Consider the following 22,623-nt stretch of genomic DNA (forward strand, 5'->3'; position numbering starts at 1 on the left):
TTTTTTTTTTTTTTTTTTTTTTTTGAGTTGGACAACAAGGGTGGGGAGTTAAATCTCAACCAAAAGCCTTTTTAACTTTTTGGTCGATGATGTATGTTTTTAACTAGTTGAACGATGCTCACGTTGGCTGAACAATAAAGCATAATTCTCTACAGTAACTGAATTTGCATCTCCTGAGTTGGTTTGGGCTCAAAATGTATAAAAAGTTCATGGCAGGAATAAAGGTTACAGAATCACTAGGTTTTCCCTGCTGTAAAGAATCTAACTAGCTAAATCCAAAATGTTATGCAGTGATTGATAAAATTAACCCAACCATAGTTTATCCAACAAAAGTAATGCTCTGAGACTCAATTTGTAAAGCCAAAAATGATTTGGATATGTATTTCATATACAACAGCTGATTTTCACCTGGCAATTACATGCACGTCTTTATCAACATGCCTTCCTCATAATTAAGTAACACGATGTGTACAAGCAGCTTATCAGTCTGGCAGCAGTATGAAGATATAATGAAAAGAACAACAGTCGACAAGTTTTATAAATATATATATATATATAGAAAATAGCCAACTTTCATTCAGAAAAAAATGAAAGAATTCAAGGGCATAGAAAAAAACAAGTCCACAAAAGAAAATCCCATTAAAGTACGAGACTCCAATCCAGTAAAACAAGATATGAAGAGTAATTAAAAAAAATACGCGTTACTGACGCTCAAAGAGAAAATAGAACCTCAATAGGGGACAACATCTCAAAGAGTCCCTCTAAACTCCTTTAAAGGTTATACATTCCTTTCACCTCAAAGACCCCACACCAAGGCACACAGCAGCTTGACACAAAAACCTCCCCTTCTCTCGAAAAGGAAGGAGGAGGAACTGCTCGATTATCTCTCTACAACATCTTTGTCTGACACACTGAAAACCAAACACCTGAAAGAAAAAAATCTTAGACAAACAATGCAAAATCACAACTCCACAAGATATGATCCAAGTATCCCTCCACCTTTCGACAAAGAATGTAACAAAATGAACCAACCAATGAAAGAAACTTCCTCACAAGTCTATCAAGGGTGTTCACCTTTTCATGGATAATCTACCAAATGAAGAACTTAATTTTCTTTGGAACTTTTACTTTCGATAAAGGAGAAAATATCGCTCATGAGGAGGAGAGGAATCCAACAACCAATGGAAGAATGAACTACAAGAATAGCCCTCAGATGGACTAAGACTCCAGCAATGAAAATCCCTCTTCCCTGACTTGAACTCAAAATCTTAGGAGAGTCAGAACGTCTACCGTCTCCCTATTGGGCAACTCATGATTGGAACCGAACGAAAAAGAAAGAGAGCACCTGGACAAAGGTGGAACATCAGCCACACAGGACAACTAATAATAATTCCAAACAGAAGAAAATTCAATTTGCAAGGGGGGATTTCCTTCGCAAGTACATAATTCCTCAGTGGTGCATCTTCCGATTTTTTTTATCAATGGTAGACTTGAAAATAAACAAGTACCACCTTTACACACAAAAACGTCTCATGCTGCTGTCCTAGCTTATTATTCACTTTTCAGAACAAAATCGGTCCATGTTTTTTTCTACTTCAGTAGATAAAGGCTAATCCTACATAGACAGTGTAGCGGACATACTGGAGTCAACATTTAATGTCTACTTGTTATTTGTTATTTTCTTTGTAATGCATGAAGATGAAAGAAGAATTGAATTCTAGGAAAATTTATCCAGGCATTTAGATGTTGCACGGTGATTATGGCTTCATTTTATAAAGTTATCCTGGCATTCGGTAAGCAAACTGAATATCTATCAGAGCCTTCTTACAACAGTTTGTACGAGCCCTTTCACCAAAATAAAGGTAGGGAGGAAAAACTACAAAAGGAAACAAAGACAGAGCCCTCAGGTTTTGCTTTTTGTAGCATTACAACCAGATGGCCTTCGCATCTATCAGCATTTGTTTCAGATCCCCGTTAACATGGAGAGAAATAACATCTTTTGCTGAGCCTATAAACTTTCCTCCTATGAACACAGCTGGAACAGAGGGGTTGCACCCTAGACTTTTAAGAGCCCGATCGACTTCTCGCCCATTTGCTTCATGATCAAGCTCGTGAACTGCAGGGCTCGCACCAAGCTCATAAAAAAGTGTCTGAATGCTATGGCATATGTAGCATGATCTCTTGGAAAAAATCACTACTGCTTTCTGTGATGCCAAATTTCTCAATCTATCCATCAATATTCAATCGCTCTTCTTCCTTCCAAAGATTTTTATGCCAAATATTCAAAGATAAGTAAAATGGCAGCAGTTATACTCACAAAAGGAGGAAAAGAGAAAAGCCAAAGGCTTGTAGAAGAGCAAGGAACAAGAAGCTGCGGAAGTAAGGTTGTATGGTTGCTTAGGCTTTGATATGGTGACTTTGCATAAACGAATGTATTTATAAAGGCTGGTGAACGGGTGGTGGATTGAATTGTTTAATCAAAACAAATTGGAAGACACAAGTAAATGGATAGAAAAGGCAAGTTCCTTGAGATAGTTGTTTGGATAAGGAAAATGGGCCGATGATTTGCTTGATCCTCTTTTCCGCAAATGAAGTTGCATATGGTATCACTTAATGTGTAATGATAAATCTAAAGACGTGTCCTTCAATCTATGTAAAACCATTTTGCAGTTAGAATCAATAAGATACACCACACACAAAACATTACCAGAAAGCATTTTATTTAGCCAACTGGAGTGATAGGATCAGCCGTCAAGAATATCAAAGATTTCATAACTAGAAGTAGGGAAATCTTGAGCACAAGATATGGAAATAGAATTCCATTTATTACAAGTCAAAAAAATCCATAGAAACTTATACAGTCATCATTGATGGGAAAGTCTCAGCCCTTTAAAAGAAGGATTAGACTTCGGTCTATTAATTTCAGAACAATGACGACCCTGATTCAAATTCATACTTGAAACTAGTAGGAAAGGAACAAATCTAAGAGGAAGTAGCATAAATTCATATTGGAGAAGGCTGCAACTTGAACAATACAGTGAATTCTACAACTCAGCTGATGTGGAGATTAATAAGATTTAGCCAGTTCATTTCCATCACTGTATTTGTTGGTCCACATAAACATATGGATCAGAACACCGCAGTAGGACACGAAAATATATAACTGAAATGAAGAAACTAGGACAGATTCTTTCATGTCTCCATCAAACTAACTTTAAAGGCATCAAGATGTTTATTTCCGGTAAGATATGAAGAAACTTTCACTGGTATATTAAAAGCAAGGGTCGCCATTACCATTGATTCTCCCTCGTTAAGATTCTGCTGCAACTTTTTTCTTGTCATGAGTTGAGGATAAGACCAGCATTTCAATTAACCACCACACCCACTTTTCATACCCTCTAGATTTCAACTATAGAATCTTAGCTATCAATGCATCTTCATCTTTGTTCTATATGATCTGAAAGGCATGAAAATTCCAAGATGAGAATATTCTATTTGTTTGCTGCTATCATTTAAGATAGGGAATTCTTAAATGTCACTGTGGTCAAACCAACCATTGGTTAAGTAAAAAACAACATGATCTCCAAATCTCTCTCTTACAGAACTCAACTTTTACCAAAGCATCGCCACATCTAAAGCTTAAAAATTAAGCTAAGGCAAATTTAATCATCTCTCTCTCTCTCTCTCTCTCTCTCTATATATATATATATATATATTGTCAAACAATTCCGAGGCATATTTTGTTATTCACTACACTTTCAGCATTGCACCACTCATCAAATACAAAGCTGATATTAGATCGATTCAAGAGACTGGCATTCAGGAGTAAATAACATCCCAGAAATTTGAGCTAAAGCTCCAAAATCTGAGTTTGCATTCTATCGAAAACTTCATGATTTAATATATTCTCTCAACAATAGTCTTCTAAGTCAACATACATTGCTTGCAGTTCGTTGAGTTGAATCCATTCATGAAATGAAAAAGCCCCCAAACAACCTATCTCACACAATTATCTGGATGCGTCACGCATAGGCTGTGCATATCCTCATCCTGATACAACGAATAACGTTAAGCTGGATGTTCGGGGAACGCGAATCCAATATTAAAGAACAGTGCCTACGAAGTCGCCGTCAAAATCAACAAATTCAATAAATCACTCTTCTAATCGTTAAGTTTCTGAAATCCGTCAAAAAACGAAGAAAATTCATCAATACAGAGCAGATGTAAGGGAAATTGCTTATTTACTCACGGATTAATATGACGCGAATCTTCTTCGCGTTGAGAGATTCCATTTAAATTATGCAGACATATAACTGAGAGATCAAAACTCGAGAGCGCTAACGAAATGAATAGTCCATTAACAAAGATGCGGCGTTGTCTTGTCGTGCTCCAAAAACTTCGATCTCTTTCACCGCCTTGTTCTATGTTCAAGAGAATTTGCATCGAACGATCAAAAGACGGAAGAAACTTCAACGATTTATCCAATTATGATGCAAACCGAAAGAAAAAGAACTCCTGAAATTGATTCGATCGATCAGAAATATGTCAAATTATGATCGAAGATGCAAGCCGAAAGGAACAAAAAGTTGAGGAACTGTTGGAATTGATTTGATCGGTATGAAATATATTTGTCGATTCCGTTTCAGTTATTTGTTCTAGAATAAAGCATTATATAAATCCTTTTAGAATATTGCATTAAAGTCACTATGAAAGGTTAAGATCGTCCATTATTATAAAAATTAAAAATATTTAATATTGAAGTTGTATTTATGAAAATTTAATATTTAAGTTTTATGAAAAATTAATTATTAAATAAAATATTCTTTTAAAAAATTATCGAGAATTATATTATATTTGTGACTATTGGATTTATTAAAATATTTTATATTTTTAATAAACATTATTTGAAAAACGAAAATTGTTGAGTAAAAAGAATAATTTTTTAAAAAAATATATAAAAAAAAATGAAAAACTTGGTTAAACCGTAGAAAGTCATTAATTGACCCGACCCAAACCGAACCCAGAATTTTCGGGTTCCTTTCATAAAGACGGTCGGTTCCACCGAACCGATGAAATGCCGGCCGGTCGATTCCACCAAACCGAGCCTTCAATAACCAGTGGCATTTTCGTATTATTCTGGAACTCTAAGGCGAATGTTTAACAATTGTGCTCAGTCTCACTTCAAGGTGAAGAGACATTTGTCTTGGTTCGTCTCGTCCCCAATGCCCTAGGTATCTCAGTTCCGTTTCTTCTTCCTTTGTTCTTCTGTTCGGGCTAGCCCTAGCTGTTGATGCACTGCGCTTCGTATTCGATTTTGACGGGAATTTGTTGATAGCCGAAGAAGGAAGCTTCGTGTGGGTCGTTAATTCAGTTAATCTTGGAGGAGAAGATAGTTGTCGAGGTAAAGTTTGGCTTCTGAATCCATTATGTGATTTGTTTCTAATTACAGTCTCCCAATCCCTGGCGTCTCTATCTCAAAACAGAGGGAAATTTGAATTTTTATTTTCATGTTTTGGTACTTTGGTTGGCTGTTGGCAATGTTAGTGGAAATTGACGAAATGAGTTTTGCCTCTAGTGTTTGGAGTCGGTTCTTGATCGTGGTTGTAGTTTTACGGCATGTTAGAAAGGTATGATAAGACATTCTTTAGATCATGATGCCGCTGGTTTGAGAAATTGATTGGTTGTTGTTTTATTTCATTAGATTGTTCATTGAAGGACATATTGTGCTCTTTTTAAGCATCTGACTGACTAACTTGCCCCTATCTCGACAATCTCAAAAGAACGAACTCCACTCGTGGGATTTTAGCTTAATCCATTCTCCTGAAGTCTCTTTACCTGTACTTAGATTTCATAAATCCTTATTGAAAGTCTAAAGACGTTTGACGTTGGAATCCATGAATCTTTGTTCCTAGTGTCTCGTTATCTTCTGGTTCCAGAACATTTTCTTGGCTTCAATTATATTTGTTCGTATGGAAGTAATTTAAGGCTTTGCTGAAGATTTTCGCTCAAAATAATATGGGAAGGGGCGAGTGAGAGTGGTTATTCATTTTGTTAAGTGGGTGTGAGTTTCTAGAATGTGTGAGGGGAGGGGATTTGAGATTGGCAATTAAAGTCAGCCCTTAAAGGATGTGGCTCTCATGGTGTATCGTCTTATTATTGTATTTCTAAAGAATATAACGTTTGGGTAAAATCATGTATATGTTAGATAGACATAAAATGCCTCAAACTATACTAGAGAGAGTTGTGCCTAGTTATCAATTCTTCCTACCTGGAGTTATATGCTATCTAAACCGTTGTGTTGCCTTTTTTGCTTGCTAACCTATAACAGCTCCTGTAGGCTATACCTGTAGGAACTAGGGAATGGTTGTAACTTCAGCGCACTATAATTTCAATTTGAAACAGTTTCTAATTGGTACTTCTCCAATTTTCTTTGTGAGCAATGTTGAGGGAAATATTCATAACATCAAATGAGCGGTTCATCAATTGTTAATTCTTAATCGGCCCTGCTTCCCACAAGTTTTTAGTTCTTAATTACATTACGAAAAAAATCCATCAACAATTTCCCCCCATACAAGGCATCAATTTCCACATTTATGAGTACTAATAACATTAAATTCATGCTGATAAATTGTGAGGAGAATTCACTTGTTGAAGTAATATTTTTTAGACTAATCAGCTCTTTAACTAGAGAAGTTGAATTGAAGCTTTTGATGAGTTACGTATTCTGTTTCTGGCTTTTATATCAGGAATATGGAGGACGCATCATCTGAAACTATCACAGATAAAGTATCTCAAGAGAATCATGAAACTCGTGATGAAATGCTTTCTAGGCACAGGTAAATAGAAATTTGACTCTTGGCTTCTTTTCTATCATTTTTTTTCCTCAGTTTCGAGTATAGCCTGTTGTTTCAATGTTTGCTGCCACTGGTGTTTAATGTAATCGAATTAGAAAAATATGTATATTTTTGTTTGTTTTCACCCCACAAAGAGTTGGTTACTTGATATATAGATTCAGCTTGATTTTCATGAAGTTTTAAAATGTTCATTAGAACTTTAAGACATTAGTCATCTAGGGGGGCAATGTATTAAAAACATTTCAAGATCCGGTTCCTCAAATCGATTCTTGTAATCTTACAAATACTAGATTTTTGTGCCATTTCAACTTCAGATGCTTAAAATATGCATATTTTTCCATGTTCAATCACTTCCGAATGAAAGCTTTTAGTATAATCCATATAATTACTACAATATAAGCGTGTGTACTTACTGATGCCTTTGGTACAATTGGTGGTATTATTTACTTTTGTGGTTTACCACCGCGACTTCAATCGAATGGGGAGGGTATCATTAACGTTTTGTGTCTGTATTGCTTGTTGAATTACTGTATCTGCATGCAGGAAAGAGATATCACAGTTGCAGAATAAAGAAATGGAACTTAAAAAGGCCGCTGCTAGAGGTAGCAAAGCTGAACAAAAAATGAAGAAAAAACAGGTGGAGGAAGAGATATCTCAACTTTCTGCGAATCTAAAAAAGAAACATAATGAAGAACTTGCGTTCTTAGGCTATAGTAGCAGTAATGGAAACGAACGAAGCAATCTCGACAACCTAGTGAAGGCCGTGGCTGGCGTGTCGAGGACAGCTCAATCCGACCATTCAAAGCCAAGCAAAAGCACAAAACGGAGGGAGAAGAGGGCTCAACAAGAAGCAGCAAGAGACAGAAGAATTGAAGAGGAGCAGAGTAACATTGTGAGTGATAGAATGATCGAGAATGAACAATTGGAAAAGAAGCTTGGACCTCTTGGTTTGACTGTTAATGAAATCAAGCCAGATGGGCATTGCCTCTACAGAGCAGTCGAAAACCAGATGGACTTCCTTTCAGGAGGTTCATCACCATACAATTACCAAGAACTTCGTCAAATGGTAGCAGCTTACATGAGAGACCATTCAACCGATTACATGCCATTTTTCCTCTCGGAAAACGTCGTAGAAGGTAATTCAAACGAATCGCTGTCCGAAAGGTTTGAAAATTACTGCAAGGAAGTTGAATCCACAGCGGCATGGGGAGGGCAGCTGGAACTTGGTGCTTTAACCCATTGCCTTAAAAAACATATCATGATATTTTCAGGATCCTTCCCTGATGTGGAAATGGGAAAGGAGTACAAATCAGACGGCGTACTAAACTCAAGTATTAGGCTGTCATACCATAAGCATGCCTTTGGACTTGGGGAGCACTACAATTCTGTGGTTCCTGTATGACCAATGGGGCGTATCATGTCGCTCATGAAGGGCCACTTTGGCTAAAAAGAACGTTCTTTTTGTTTCCTTCCATAGATATTTAGCGTTCCTCACATTTCTTCAATTAGCTTAAAGCAAGTTATTTTAGTTACAACTATTCCATGTGCTATATTTTGTTGTTTTTTATTGGGCCACTTTTCTCTTTTTGTATGGTATGTTTTAGCTTTTTACGTATTGTTGTCAGTCTCATGATTTTAAAATGCATCTATTAAGGAGAAGTTTTCACACCCTTATAAGGAATGTATTAAAATGCATCTATTAGGGAGAAGTTTCCACACCCTTATAAGGAATGTATTAAAATGCATCTATTAGGGAGAAGTTTCCACACCCTTGTAAGGAATTTAGGAATGTTTCGTTCCTCTCTCCAATTGATGTAGGATTTAACACTCTCCTTGATATAAAATTTTCTTATCGTTAAGTTAGGTTTATGTTAACTTACATACCTACATTGTATTAGACTATTTTATAATCAAATAAATTATTGTTTCAATATCAATATTTTTTCAATCAAATCTTAAAATGTTTATGATCTACCCTCGAATTGTTTGATTTTGTAGGTGAAGATACCTAAAGTATCAGTAAAAGCACTCTTGAAGAAGAACATTTGCTATCTTTTAATTTTAGTGCTCAAATGTTTTGAAACGAATCCATAGATTTGCAAATATGAAAGATGTGAAACTACGGAATCTCTTAATCATTCATACTATAGGTGGTTGATGTCGTTGATACTGTTGTTCATAAAAAAGCTAAAGAAAACATATCTTATCTCAAGACTTGAGGGCAAGAATATAATATAAGTTACAAATGTTCACATCAAAGTAGAGTAGCACTTGGCCAGTAGAGAGAGGCTAACTCTCGAAACAAAGAAGATTCCATACCTTAATTGGAAATTTTTGTTATTCCTAATCTCATTATTGATCTTTCTATCATTTTTTGCTCATAGATTTGCAGACTATTTTCATTTGCCCTTTCAATGGAACAAGAGGCAATTTAAGGGCAACTAATGTCCCCTCAGCTAAATATTATTTGGTAACCCCTCCTTGGCTGAGTGTTTGTTTCAATTTGAAGTCAGTACACCGAGCTTGATCGTCACAACCGTAAGATCAGAACATATTTGAGTCCCTTAAAGTAACTATTTAGTTCTTTTGTACGTAATAATATAGTTCTTCTACTTTCAAATTTGTAACAAGTAAAAAATCCTATCGAAATGAAGTATCGATTTTTACTATATAATGATTTCTCCATTATGAACATATCTAATCGCAACTCAATTTATCAATCTACATAAATAAGAAATCTCATCAAATGTGAACTAAACTTTAATATAAAGGCTAAGTTGTTATTTGCTAAAGTTTATGGACTAAATTTTTACACATTTGAAAATCCGCGCGCATTTATCTCCTTGGGAATATAATTCGAAGCACTTACAGGTAATGCGAGCAAGAAGAAGATCATTTGGTGGGACCTTGAACATGTCAGCTCCTTCATGTATGACTGCTGGGATGATCTTCTTGCAGACACTGGAAGAATAACTTCGTCAAAGCATCTTTATTATCCGAGCACTGGCTTTACTTGGCCTTTCCCTGAATTATTTTGCTTAGAAATGGCTGCCAAATCTTGCTCAGGAAAAATGGAAAATCAATAAGTTTTTAAAAATTGGATAAGCCTCAAGCTTTTATCTCCAGCCAAGCCAGATGCTCCTAAAAGGGTTAAGACGTACGAAAATGACAAGGATATGGAGAGAGAAACATAATAGAAGGTGAGATTTCACATTGATTGGAGAGAAGAACGAGTGCCAGCGAGAACGCTAGGCCTCGAAGGGGGTGGATTGTGAGATTCCATGTTAGTTGGAGAGGAGAATGAAATATTTTTTATAAAGGTGTGGAAACCTCTCCCTAGTAGACACGTTTTAAAAACTTTGAGGGGAAGCCTGGAAGAGAAAGTCCAAAGAGAACAATATTTGTTAGCGGTAAGTTTGGGCTGTTACAAGAAGTACAAAAGAGGACAATATCTGATAGTGGTAGGTTTTGGTTATGGTTCGAATATTATGAAATGTGAACAATAAATGCATAAGACTTCGACACATGGTAAATTCCAATAATCAGAATGGCCAAAAGCAGAAGAAATGTCTCCATAATTTCACCAATCTCTCGTACATTCTTTCAGAATGATACCTTTAACTTTGTTTTGTGCATTAACTGTCTACATTTTCCATGAGACTGTACCTTGTCAATATCCAATATCACACAGCTTCCTGAAACTAATATTCCTTTCTGCTGTTAATCAATCTCAAAATCAAAAGGAAAACCAGGCAAAGATTCTGATATTCCAACTTGCAGAAAAATGAATAGAGAATCCATGATATAAAATCCCACATCAGTATAAATAGACCAAAATGGAAGCGTTAAACTCATTAACAGAAGAAAAACAAAAGCTTCCATCATAACAGAAAGACTTACATTTCCAAGAGCCATGGATATAAATGCAGTGAATGGGTTGGTAGCTGAGAAACCAGTAGTGATCTTCAGCAGGAGTCAATGCTCAATGAGCTATACAGTAAAGTCACTTATATCAAGCTATGGGGCAAATCCTACTGTGTATGAGCTTGACGAGATACCCAATGGGCAGCAGATTGAGGCACTGCTGGTTCAACTAGGATGCCAGCCATGTGTGCCTGCTGTGTTCATTGGGCAGAAGTTAATTGGTGGTGCCAAAGAGCTCATGAGCCTGCAGGTCAGGAATGAGCTTATGCCATTGCTCATAAGTGCCAGAGCTATATGGCTCTGAATCAAAAGCCGCAATATCAACACAACTTTTGAGAAATTTGATGATAATACATGTCTTCTTCTACTACTTTTTCTTTTTCGTTTTGGGACTCTTGACTCTATTTTGACTTTCAAAGTTAAGAACCGCAGCACTTTTTGCCCTCTTGTTCTTCATGTAACACATACGGATTGTTACAATATATATGTACATTTAAGAGCTTATTAGCCGTTTGTCCAATTGAATTCTCTCATATTTGGCCTCACAATAACACATGGTATCAAAGCCATTAGATCTTTCCTAGAACAATTAGGGCTTTGTGAGTCCTACGATTTGTGAACCCTTAGAGTTTGAGGTTCGGAACGCATTGGAGGGTTTGGTCATGTCAGGATATGGGGATCTAGAACCAAGTTATTTCCATATCCGTGTGAAGAGACTATACAAGTTTGTTCCCTGGATAGTCTGTAATAAGCTCTAAAAGTTGATTCTAGCCATTGGCCTTGTATCCTTCAAGCAGCATACTATAACTCTTTCTATTATTGTTATCCAACAAGCTTCAGCTAAACAACTCCTCTTTTCCAAGGTAAGACATCTAAATTCTTCAATGAAATTATTACCTCAAGGTGCGGTCATGAGGTTCTTAAAATTTTCGCTAGACCACTCAAAGGGAACAAACTGAATACAGAAGGAAAAGGAGCATGATTTTCCAACTTCAGTAAGAAATTTTCTTCTTACACTAAAAGCACTACCAAATGCTAAGGACAATGTTTTTCTTTCAATCACTCAAGATCACTTTGGATAACACCAATATCCATTGGCAGACTAAAGGGTAGTATTTTCGTAGGTCAGAAAAGCATTTTTTTCAAATTTAAAAAAATAAATAAATAAAGAAGAAGAAGAAAGAAAGAAAAGAAAAGCCAAAAATGAAAGGACGCAATGGATGAACACTTGGGAGAAAGAAAGTAGATACCAAATAATGTTCTTCATGTGCTAGCCCAATGTCCAATATAGAATTCTGATATAGTTAGAGAAGTGAATTTGATAATTGTATTGAATTTACAAAGAAGAGCTACAAAACTACCATGCATTCAAGAGGTCTGGTGCTCTCCAAAATGAAGACCGAAATCCCTAGTTCTTTCCTACTAAATGACTAATTGCTTCCCTCCCTTGCATCGCACTCTACTGACTCTCTTCCCCCAATGTGTCCTTTTCTCTAGTCACTACAATCTGTTACTAGTAGAATTTACCGAGGAAAAAATCTACTTAACCAATTGTAGCTGTAGCTGCTTCCCTGTAACAGCCCAAGCCCATTCATTGTAAGCAGATATTGTCCTCTTCGGGCTTTCCCTTCCGGACTTCCTCTCAAGGTTTCAAAACGCGTCTACTAGAGAGAGGTTTCCACACCCTTATAAGAGTTGCTTCGTTCCCCTCTCCAACCAATGTGGGATCTCACAATCCACCCCCTTTGAGGGCCCAACGTCCTTGCTGGCACACAGTTTGGTGCCTTATTCTGATACCATTTGTAACAGCTCAAGCCTACCGCTAGCAGATATTGTCCTCTTTGGACTTTCCCTTCCGGGCTTCCCCTCAAGGTTTTAAAATGTGTCTACTAGGGAGAAGTTTCCACATTCTTATAAGGAATGTTTCGTTTCCTTCTCCAACCAATGTGGGATCTCACATACCTACTCCATTCCCGCCTAAAGACCCACACAAGTTTTTTCAAGTGAAAGTAAAATGCTCTGTAGGCTTACTATTTTTATCAATCTCATACTTTTGAGTTCAATTTTTATTTCAAGTCTACTGAAAGTCACTATTTAATCTAATTTTTATTCAGAAACTCATAAAGCAATTACACAACATGTCATTCAAAATCTCTATGGAAACAGTATAATTCCTAAATACGATTACTTGACATACTACTTTGTTTTTCAATACTTGTATTCCTTCGCCAGTTATTTACTGCTTCGCGAACAGTGGCTTGTGCCTGGCGAATCTCCTCAGCAGAAAACTTGTGTTCAATAATCCCCAAAGGTCCAGGCTGCAAAACCCTTATGACAGTTTCCATCTCTTGCTCCAGTTGCCTATACGGGGAAAGAAAAACATTAAGAGTTGTCCTAGACAAACAACTTTATGCTTCTGTTTTTTAAAACTGCGATTAGAAATAATTAGGTGGGCTGTAAAGTTAAGGTTATTGTGCACTTTTCTTCATATAAGAGTTAAAGCTGATCTAAACTTAAAATCAATATTCACAAGTATGCAAGAATTTTAGTTCACAGAAATAGACCATCCACAAAAACATCAAAGAGAATTAACTTGAAAAAAGTAGCTAACCAGACCTCGTTCAATAAAAATTTTGTTCCACTAACCAAAACCTGTTTGTACAGAACACTTCTAGAGCCCCTTACCATCAGATTTTGCATTAAAAATCACATTAATTCAGCATAAGCATAGTACCAACGATTTTTCGATTTAGAAATTAGCACCTCTCAAGCAAAAGAAATAACAAAGCCACCAAAATCAAATTTACAAAGACATGCACATAAACATGATGATAAAACTGCGATTCCGGCACTCGCGATGACATCAATATTACAAATTAACAAGAATTTGACCGACGCGATTGTATTACTAAGCAAACCAAATCATCAGTAACATTATTCATTGGAATAAACATTTCTTAGTCCAAAAGTTATAGGTTACAGAAAGTTTTCAACAAACAACGCTGGTAAGAGAATCTCTAGAAACTAGTTTTGAGGAATTACCTGAAAAGGCCGGAGAAGGGGATGGAATTTCCCAGTCGAGAAAATAGACCTGGCATGTCTGAAATTTTAGTAATGTGACTAAGACGGAGAAATTTATAGCATGAAGAACGACGTCGTTTGCTTCCCCCATTTTCAAAGAAAAATAAGCTGATAAAAGAATGAAAACGACTCCACTGGGGATCGAACCCAGAATCTCTGGTTTCGTAGACCAGCGCCTTATCCATTGGGCCATGGAGTCGTACTACCGTGAGGCTTGGGCGGAGGGTTTAATTCATTTGTCCATTTTCAAAAGGAAAACAATTGATAAAAACGACACCACTAGGGATCCAACCCAGAGTCTCTGGTTTCGTAGACCAGCGCCTTATCCATTGGGCCATGGAGTCGTACGACGGCGAGTCTTTCAGCCGAAAATTATACTTTATTTCATCAAACCCAGAATTTCTGGTTCCGTAGATCAGCGCCTTATCTATTAGGCCATGGAGCCTTGCGACCGTGCGGAGTATTTATAGCATCGAGAACGACGGTCGTTTGCTTGCTTCCCCCCATTTTTAAAAGAAAAACTGATTAAACTGATTCCACTGGGGATCGAACCCACAATCTCTGGTTCTGTTTTGGCCGGCGCATTGACAGAATCTTTCGAACGACCTCTGCTAGTTTCCCCCCATTTTAAAAGAAAATAACTGATTAAAAATGACTCCACTGGGGATCGAACCAAGAATCTCGTGTTCTCTTTTGACCGGCGCATTGACAGAATCTTCACTGATGAGAATGACGTCGTTTCTTTCCTCCCTTTTCAAAAAGAAAATATTTGAACGAGACGACTGCACTAGGGATCGAACCCAGAATCCCTGGTTTCGTATACCAGCGCCTTATCCATTGGGCCATGGAGTCGTACGACCTCAAGGCTTGGGCGGCGGGTTCAATTCCTTTGTTCATTTTCAAAAGGAAAACAAGACAAAAACGACTCCACTGGGGATCGAACCCAGAATCTCTGGTTTCGTAGACCAGCGCCTTATCCATTGGGCCATGGAGTCATACGTGTATCCGATTCACAGAATTTAATTCACTTTGATAATAGGTTTATTTTCTTTTATTTTTCTTTTTAAAAATTATGCGTTATTATACAATTTTTTTAAACATGAAAAATAAAAAAATGTATATAATTCACCATAATAGCTAAATTCATATAACAAAACGAAATTTTATAAAACAAAATGGTTTGCCAATAATCTCATTTTCAAAACCATAAAAGAAAATAAATATAATTTTTAGTAAAAAAAAAAAAAAAAAAAGTAAGAATAAGCAATATGAGGAACATATATTCAAGCACAATCACTTTCAAATGAAACACAACCATCACATGGGTTGTCAAATGTTTGGTAACTTTTGTCTATATCTAATCAACCATTCGATTTCGTCATGTTACATTACAAGATCAATATCAGTACTACCATGTTATATACGATCCCATTTAATCTGATCAGTACTTTGTGTTTGATTATTTACAAATCATATCGTTATTTTGTTGTATGTATGTTGAAATGATATTCGTGTCAGAATTGTAGAGTCTAATCACAAAGAAACGTCCAATATAAGCTTAGCTCGAAGCTTGAATTGAAGCTCGAAACCGTGACACATTCAGATTTTACCTATAGAACACAAGCTTAGAATGTCTGCATTTGAGAATGAACAAAGCAACAGCCAGAATCAACACTCAATAGCTATCAACCTCATATTAGACAAGATCACATTTAAGTTTACACTATACACTCTCACTTAACTCATCCAAATACAATAGATTCAGAATCACGAAACCGAATGTCGCCTTCGTTTTTGAAACGGGAACCGGTTTTCGGAACTGTTCTTCGTCCCTATAGGTTTGATGCTGTTTATCCTGAAAAGAACATTGAGTTTACTTAACTTCTTGGTGAATGATTTGAATAGCTTGTTTGCAGGATGTGACTTTACAAGCTCCTGCTTCATGGAAACATGATCCTTTTCCAAGTCTGTAAGCCTCATTCTCATTCGAGCAACTTCGAGTTTCAGCTCCCGGTTCTCTCTTCGAACCGATGCGTAATTGTCCCGTGGAGAGATGGCTCCACTTCCTGCACCACTGCTCGATCGTAGAGGAAATTGGCTACCATTCGTCGAACCGAAAAACAGCTGATTGTGGTTGCCATTCATTGCATTCCTTAACCTGATTTGCTCAAAATATAGCACTTGCACTGCCATCTGCACTGGTAGCCTTTCATTTTGTGCAGCATGGCTACATGCTTCTTGAGATAGCTTCTGACAGTCGATGGTTTTGCAAAGGCGGTAACGTTCCGAGTCTTTAATGTTCGGATGAACCTGTGAAGGACGATAAGATCGGGTTTGAAGATTAATTATGCTGTCACATTGCAAAAAGGTCTGCCACAGAAGAGATAAGTGAGAGAGATGCTTACTTTGAGAAAGATATCTACAGCTCGGTACAAGCCATCGCTTACGGCCCGAGCATGATCAGGAAGTAGTTCTGCTAACGCTATGAACTTCGAAGGCATCAAATTTGAGTCGAGTGCAACTTCCGCTAAATAATTATCCAATAGCTTAGAAACCTTGAGAATTGCACTTTGTTTAGGCGAACCAGGACTATCGAAATCACACATCATTTCGCTTTCATCTCTCAAGTGACTATCTTCGTCGTCGTCTTCCTCGTCCAAGTTCAAAAAGATGGAGAAGATCCTCACTACTGATTCCGAATCATACATAGTGCTATGGTTGATCCCATGAGTGATTGAAGGAACTAAAACGTCCTCGAGAATAGCTTGGTCCAATTGCAAGCCCATCCGTCTCTCCAAGTCCGATCTACAAGAAGTCGAAGCCGAAGCAGTAATGGCTGTTTTTAACAAACTTGAAAGAAATGCCATTGGAACTGGGCTCTTTCGGGACTGCGTCGGTAACAAGCTCACGATTGTCTCAACGATCACCCTCTGCTTCCTTTGCAATTCCAAATCTAAGGAACTTCCCTTCACTAAATGATGGTCTCTAACAACAAGGCCTTGAAGGGAATTATGAGCATAGTTTATCAAAATCTTGCTGATCATATCCTGTTTTAAACCCTTCGACTTCACGGCCAATAGAACCCTTTGGAAGAAGTCGAGATTCAGCACAGTTAGTGACTTCCCCCACCAATCCGATGGCGTTTCTGGCTCGATGTTATGAACAGCTTTGGACGGATAGTTATGATCTAACTTTAGTAGGCCAGAAGTCAGCTGCTCTTTGCATGCATTGCTAGCAATCGCATGAATGAGTCTGCTTACCAGATTGATCTCTTCTGAAAAAGGTAATAAACTTTCGCACCGGTGAAGAACCGATATCGAGTTCGATATATTTGGAAATACCATATCCTTTAGGTACGATTCAGTTCGGGTTTCCAAGTTTCTGTCTGCGAACTCCTCGGTCATCTCCAAGTAATGAGAAGCACAACGCAGCATAGCAACATTTGATAATGTAATCTCAACATTAATACCATAACAGAACTTTGCAGTTAGCTCGAACGCCTCGGGTCCACCAGGAATAGTAGAGAGGTTAACCCGGGAAGTTTTCGAATCTTTTGCTTCCAACAATAATTTTCGTATCTTTCCGCTACGAGAAACTAAAGGAAACTGCAAAGTATTGGCAATTGTAAGAGAGGATCTTGAAGGAAACTACTACAATATTGTTTTGGTTCTTAAAATCTCTCTTATCTAAGCAACAAACCAGGACCAGAAGCATGATCAGTAAAGCTTGATCAAAATAAACCACAAAGTTCAAATTCCCATACCTTGTGAAGCGCAAAGCTCGAGCCGCCTACTTCTATGGCGAGATCACTGGAGACATCAGAAATTGGCCTGTGATTTGAAAGATTAAAACGAAAACGAAACGATAAGGATAACAAGAAGACTCATCCAAATGAATAAGAAAAAATGAACATACATGCTTGTTAATTGTTAGTACTGGCAGGGTCCTTCCAAGATTATCATCAGCCAAAAAGAAAATAAAAAGAAAACTTTCCTTTTGCATGAATGAAATGACAAGGTTTTATCTGCACCTCAAAATTATGGACAAGAACACTATACTCAACATTATCAAACAAGAAGAGTGGCCCATTCTGAGCATGATGGATCTATTATTAAGAAACAAAGGAAGCTGATTGTAACGGTCCAAGCCTACCGCTAGCCGATATTGTCCTTTTTCGGCTTTCCTTCGAAGTTTTTAAAACGCGTCTACTCGGGAGAGGTTTCCACACCCTTGTAAAGAATGTTTCGTTCTCCTCCCCAACCGATGTGGGATCTGACCCTGATACACACTAAAAAGTTGAAATCTCAAGAAGGTAGAAGGAACAGTTCAGTCCAACTTCATTAGCAGAACACATGAACAGTATCCATATGGTCGGAGATAACCATTGGCAGTAGGCTCCTTATAGTTTATGATCTCGGGTTTGTAGAGTCGGGTTTCCCGTTTACCCACAACGGAAGAGCCGCCCCCACCAGGCAGGCGGCCACGGGTCATAACGCACTCTTCGCACAACACATCTACTTTGAAGTTGACTGATTCGCTTGGCCGGGGCTATGTTGTTCCTCGATCCAAGAAACTATCAATGCAAAGCATCTTATAGAATATAAAGCCATAAAATATGCATCCTCTGTCTACTGTTGTACAATTTGTCTGTCCTTACAAGAGAAACAAGAGATAGCAAAGCTAGAAAATAATTGATTAGAAAAGAACTGAATTGCAGTTCAGCAAATTGATAATAAAGCAGCAAATAAAGACAGCAATCAGCCCCAATCCTCGTGAACTTGTCCCCTGGTCTCAAGATGTTCAAGGTCAACCTCAAAGGTGCGTTATGTTCGTTTCAAACATAACTTGTTTTCTTCCACAATTTTGAAGCTCTATGAACCAGAGCTTAGCTTGATGAAAAATTACAGTCCGGAGGGAATGAGCTGTTTTACATCATCCCAAATAATCATGATCTCCTAACCTTCCTCTTAAAGTTTTTAAAACGTGTCTGTGAGGGAGAAACTTCCATACCCTTATAAAGAATGTTTCGTTTTCCTCCCCAACCGATGCGGGATTTCACAATCCCCCTCCTCGGCACTCATTCCCTTCTCCAATCGATGTGGGACTCACCAATCCACCCTCCCTTTTGAGGCTCAGCCTCCTCGTTGACACATCGCTCGGAGTCTGGCTCCGATATCATTTGTAACAACCCAAACCCACCTCTAGCAAATATTGTCCTCTTTGAGTTTTCCCTTTCCAGCTTCCCCTCAAAGTTTTTAAAACACGTCAACTGGAGAGAGGTTTCCACACCCTTATAAAGAACGCTTCATTCTCCTCTCCAACCAACGTGGGATCTCACGTAACTCAGCAATTTTGAGCATAACTTCCAATTTTCATCAAGTTAGATCTAAACTCGAATAGAAGAACTAATACTTTGTTCAACACTAAATTTGAAAAAAAAAAATCCCACGAACCATCCAATTCCAACAGCAAAAACACCAGAACCTACCCACAAATTCAAATAGATGTATATCCTCAACTCGGTATCAAATGCTTCAGGAAACATATAACACAACAAACTAATACTTAAAATTAGCACAAGAAGTCGTAAATCTTCAACATGCCACACAAATGAAGAGAAGTAAGAGCTAATAATACTCGATGCTCCTAAAAGTCACCAGAATTTCAATTCCACAACAGAACACTCATGATCCAGGATTTCCAAACAGCCAAACAGTCTCTGTGGCATTTTATCAAACATATACCAGACAACACAAAAACCCATCATCAGAAAATTGGTAATCAAGAGTTAGAACAAGAGATTACCACTCAGTCGCATGCCTTATGCTCGAACTCGGACGAAACGATCTCTTCCCGGAAATACTCGGCTTCAACTCCGCAACAGTGACGACCCCCATTATCAAATATATATATATATATATATACTCACCGCTCCACAAAATCCAAGCAACAAACCCGTCTCAGAAATCGAAACCCATTTCAAAATACACGAAGAAAATCACAATTCAAGGCATTTTGTGAGAAGAAAGGGGGATGGAGTGAATGGAAAGCCACATGAACTCATGCAAGATTGAAAGGGGAATGTAATGGCTTTGGAACGCGTTAGCTTAATGAGTAATTATAATGAACATAATCGTAAAGTCAAGAAAGTGGAAAAGAAAAGGCAGAAACAGAGGAGTGATCGTAGAATTGAACTTTTCGGTGAATGGAAAGATGAAGAAATGAAATAACCATTGAACTTTCAATTTTTCATTTGTTTAAATGTTGGAGAAATTTCATAAATTGAAATGGGTTGCATTGCAGTGCTTTTGGAGTGGCAATGATGGTGTTTGAAAGCCACCTCTTAGGTGAACTAACACAATCCGAACACTCGAATGGGATGGTCCTATCCACTTTAAGTATAACAAAAGGTCTGTACGTATAATAAAAGATCTCATACAGACGTGGGTTGAGTCCTATGGGCACGACTGAGTTTAGGGCAGGGTTGTGATACCAGATGAACATGACTCTCCACAAATAATATAATATTGTCCACTTTAAGTATAACCTGTGGTAGCTTTGCTTTGTACTTCCTCAAAAGTCCTCGTAACAGTGGAGGCTTCTTCAAAAGTTCTCGTAACAATAGAGAGAGTATCCCTTGATTATAAACACATGATCATTCCTTAAATTAGCCAACGTACCACTTCCATCATCAAAGTCCTTCTAATGAAAAGTTATTTTTCCTAATTCTATTTTATTAGTCTAAAATTTAAATTTTTTTAAATTTTTACTTTTCAGATTTACCCAATGTCATTTTTGAAAGTTAATTATTTTTTAAATCTTTTCAAAAAGGCACCTTTTATATATATTTTTAATATTTAGAACTTTACCTAAAATACTTTTGATTTAACTAGAGTGGTCCCATCTTTGATTAAAAAAATTAAACCAATAAAAAACTTAATTAAAATTACTTTTTTTTTTTTACCGTAGAGTTAAAATTATAATAAATATTTTAACTACCGAGATTAAAATATTAGATGACGATATGGTATCTATGTGGTTGAAAACGACAATTAATTTATATTAAAAAATATTTATAAAAAATAATAAAAATGATAAAAGTTAGGTTAGTTTAAGTGCAAATTATGTGTAAAGCTTAATTAAAGTAGGGGGGAAATTAAAATTTTATAAAAATGTTATAATGAGATGGGTGGTGTGGGGGCAAACCCATATTATAATAATATTATTATTATTCTTTTAGGCTAAAAAGCCTAAAACTCGCCCTTTTAATTGATTTTAATTAATCATAATTACTTATTTTTTAATTTTTTAATTTTTTTTTTAAGTTGGTCTTTTATTTTTGTTTTCTTTAAATTATTTGTGCTTTATATGCCTAATTATGTATAAATAAATAAATAAATATATATATATATATAAAGGAAAAGCTTTGGTTTGGATATCATCATAATACGAAATTTTTATGTCTCTTTTTTTTCTTATTTTAATTTTTCTTTTAGTCTTTCTATTTGCTATTTTCAAATAAAACCTAAATATATTTTCTTGAATTAATTATTAATCGATGGGAAAAAAATTGTGAAAAATAATTGGTTTTTTATTTTTTTTTTTAATTTATTTTGGGCAATAAATTTCGCTATCTAAGTACTTAATATATTTTTAACTAATTTAATATTTTCTTAAATTTACGAATTTATGGAACAAAAATAAAATTTTACTAAAAAAAAAAAAACTTTAAACATTATATATTTGTTTAAAATATTTAAAAAATAATTAATATGAAGTATGATGATATAGAATTTATATAAACGTATGCTTCTTAGTATTTTGGTTAATAATACAAATTAAATAAATATAAAATGGTATAAATAATCAAATAATAAAAGCTATAAAATAATGCCATGTCCTCATAAAGTATGTCAAGTTAGATTTTCTTTAGTGTGATCCAACAAAACATTAATTCAAATGTTAATTTGAAATTAAATTATTTCCCTAACCTAAAGTTTTAAAATGTCCCTTTTTAAGTATTTTTATTTTTCTAAAAAATATTTAAAGTGGTTTTAATCCAATGATTTTGTTTATAAATTTATAAAGAGCGAATAAAGTGTGAATTTACTAGGAAAGAGAAAAAAAATCATTTTATATATATACATATATATATATATATATATATATATATATATATATATATATATTTTTATAAATTATGCATATACCACGATTGCTTTAAGAAAAAAGCTATTATCTTGTTATCGGGAATAGAAAGTATGGAAGTACAATAGGGTTGAAAGTTTGACTATTTCCTTACCCAAAGGCAAACAAGCCCTAGAGTAAAGAAAGAACTTCACCTAACTCGTTTTTCAGCTACACTAGTGGTATTAGAGACAGTTATGGACGTTGGGCCCTTAAGAAGGTAGATTGTGAGATCCCACATCGAGCAGAAAAAGGAAACGAAGCATTCCTTAAAAGGGTGTGGAAACCTCTCCCTAGTAGAACACGTTTTAAAATCTTGAGGAAAAACTCATAAGGAAAAGCTCAAAGATGACAAATATATATCTGTGTGGACTATTTATGTACTAATTGTGTGAGCTTGAGCTGTTACACCTACTAATATCAATATCCATAAATACAAATATATATCTATGTTTGTATTTATATATTATTTACTTAATCATAATGATTTTTTTTTTCCTTTCCATCCTCTCGAGCTCGGTTCTCGTGTGTCTAGGATTCCATCTGATCAACCAACCACCGGTTTACAGCGAGGTCA

The 22,623-nt window shown here is 36.2% G+C and overlaps 6 protein-coding genes and 2 non-coding genes across 13 annotated transcripts in view; 2 read left to right on the forward strand and 6 right to left on the reverse strand.

The window, feature by feature from the left end:
• The window catches only part of LOC111461113 (monothiol glutaredoxin-S11-like), a 6,113-nt gene extending 2,086 nt beyond the window's left edge, over nt 1–4,027 (reverse strand). Inside the window, exon 1 of one of the 3 annotated variants that reach the window (XM_023104599.1) lies at nt 3,939–4,027. The gene's annotated coding sequence lies outside the window, so the exon portion shown is untranslated. Of the gene's footprint in view, nt 1–408; nt 460–3,294; nt 3,384–3,938 lie in introns of those variants that run through there. The other 2 variants (XM_023104597.1, XM_023104598.1) reach the window with 2 other exon arrangements.
• LOC111461114 (glutaredoxin-C11) lies at nt 1,747–3,301 on the reverse strand. The gene has a single exon (XM_023104600.1). The coding sequence runs from the start codon at nt 2,232–2,234 to the stop codon at nt 1,926–1,928; it is 309 nt and encodes a 102-aa protein (XP_022960368.1). The 5' UTR covers nt 2,235–3,301; the 3' UTR covers nt 1,747–1,925.
• A 1,159-nt stretch (nt 4,028–5,186) lies between the features above and the next one.
• On the forward strand, nt 5,187–8,439 carry LOC111460842 (OTU domain-containing protein 6B). 3 transcript variants are annotated; one of them, XM_023104172.1, is made up of 4 exons: nt 5,194–5,401; nt 5,545–5,627; nt 6,747–6,836; nt 7,398–8,439. In XM_023104172.1, exons 2-4 carry the CDS (start codon nt 5,617–5,619, stop codon nt 8,254–8,256), a joined length of 960 nt encoding a protein of 319 aa, XP_022959940.1. In that variant the 5' UTR covers nt 5,194–5,401; nt 5,545–5,616; the 3' UTR covers nt 8,257–8,439. The 3 variants fall into 3 exon arrangements, with proteins under 3 accessions (XP_022959942.1, XP_022959940.1, XP_022959941.1); XM_023104173.1 differs by having other exon boundaries at nt 5,576–5,627; XM_023104174.1 differs by lacking the exon at nt 5,545–5,627 and having other exon boundaries at nt 5,187–5,401.
• A 1,871-nt stretch (nt 8,440–10,310) lies between these two features.
• LOC111460844 (monothiol glutaredoxin-S1-like) lies at nt 10,311–11,282 on the forward strand. Its single transcript, XM_023104175.1, has one exon. The coding sequence runs from the start codon at nt 10,768–10,770 to the stop codon at nt 11,080–11,082; it is 315 nt and encodes a 104-aa protein (XP_022959943.1). The 5' UTR covers nt 10,311–10,767; the 3' UTR covers nt 11,083–11,282.
• Nucleotides 11,283–12,826: 1,544 nt separating this feature from the next.
• Nucleotides 12,827–13,925, reverse strand: LOC111460845. Its single transcript, XM_023104176.1, has 2 exons — nt 13,821–13,925; nt 12,827–13,139 (listed from the first exon to the last, which is right to left on the reverse strand). The coding sequence occupies exons 1-2, from the start codon at nt 13,874–13,876 to the stop codon at nt 12,953–12,955; spliced, it is 243 nt and encodes an 80-aa protein (XP_022959944.1). The 5' UTR covers nt 13,877–13,925; the 3' UTR covers nt 12,827–12,952.
• Nucleotides 13,926–13,985: 60 nt separating this feature from the next.
• Nucleotides 13,986–14,058, reverse strand: TRNAR-ACG. Its single transcript has one exon. It is a non-coding gene; the product is annotated as a tRNA-Arg (tRNA).
• Nucleotides 14,059–14,781: 723 nt separating this feature from the next.
• TRNAR-ACG lies at nt 14,782–14,854 on the reverse strand. The gene has a single exon. It is a non-coding gene; the product is annotated as a tRNA-Arg (tRNA).
• Nucleotides 14,855–15,473: 619 nt separating this feature from the next.
• Nucleotides 15,474–20,109, reverse strand: LOC111460841 (BTB/POZ domain-containing protein At1g03010). 2 transcript variants are annotated; one of them, XM_023104170.1, is made up of 4 exons: nt 19,665–20,109; nt 17,623–17,689; nt 16,265–17,464; nt 15,474–16,169 (listed from the first exon to the last, which is right to left on the reverse strand). In XM_023104170.1, exons 1-4 carry the CDS (start codon nt 19,754–19,756, stop codon nt 15,627–15,629), a joined length of 1,902 nt encoding a protein of 633 aa, XP_022959938.1. In that variant the 5' UTR covers nt 19,757–20,109; the 3' UTR covers nt 15,474–15,626. The 2 variants fall into 2 exon arrangements, with proteins under 2 accessions (XP_022959938.1, XP_022959939.1); XM_023104171.1 differs by lacking the exon at nt 19,665–20,109 and adding an exon at nt 17,775–18,023.
• Between the last annotated feature and the right edge of the window lie 2,514 nt (nt 20,110–22,623).

This window comes from Cucurbita moschata, unplaced genomic scaffold (genome assembly GCF_002738365.1).
Source record: "Cucurbita moschata cultivar Rifu unplaced genomic scaffold, Cmos_1.0 Cmo_Scf00024, whole genome shotgun sequence".
Taxonomy (NCBI): Eukaryota; Viridiplantae; Streptophyta; class Magnoliopsida; order Cucurbitales; family Cucurbitaceae; genus Cucurbita; species Cucurbita moschata.

Coding starts and splice junctions, on each gene's coding strand:
- LOC111461114 (XM_023104600.1), bottom strand. CDS start 2,234: ATGGATAGATTGAGAAATTTGGCATCACAGAAAGCAGTAGTGATTTTT.
- LOC111460842 (XM_023104172.1), top strand. Junction 6,837..7,397: donor GAAATGCTTTCTAGGCACAG/GTAAATAGAAAT, acceptor ATCTGCATGCAG/GAAAGAGATATCACAGTTGC.
- LOC111460844 (XM_023104175.1), top strand. CDS start 10,768: ATGGATATAAATGCAGTGAATGGGTTGGTAGCTGAGAAACCAGTAGTG.
- LOC111460845 (XM_023104176.1), bottom strand. CDS start 13,876: ATGCCAGGTCTATTTTCTCGACTGGGAAATTCCATCCCCTTCTCCGGC. Junction 13,140..13,820: donor CCCTTCTCCGGCCTTTTCAG/GTAATTCCTCAA, acceptor TTCCCCGTATAG/GCAACTGGAGCAAGAGATGG.
- LOC111460841 (XM_023104170.1), bottom strand. CDS start 19,756: ATGGGGGTCGTCACTGTTGCGGAGTTGAAGCCGAGTATTTCCGGGAAG. Junction 17,465..17,622: donor CGAGCTTTGCGCTTCACAAG/GTATGGGAATTT, acceptor AATACTTTGCAG/TTTCCTTTAGTTTCTCGTAG. Junction 16,170..16,264: donor CTGTAGATATCTTTCTCAAA/GTAAGCATCTCT, acceptor CGTCCTTCACAG/GTTCATCCGAACATTAAAGA.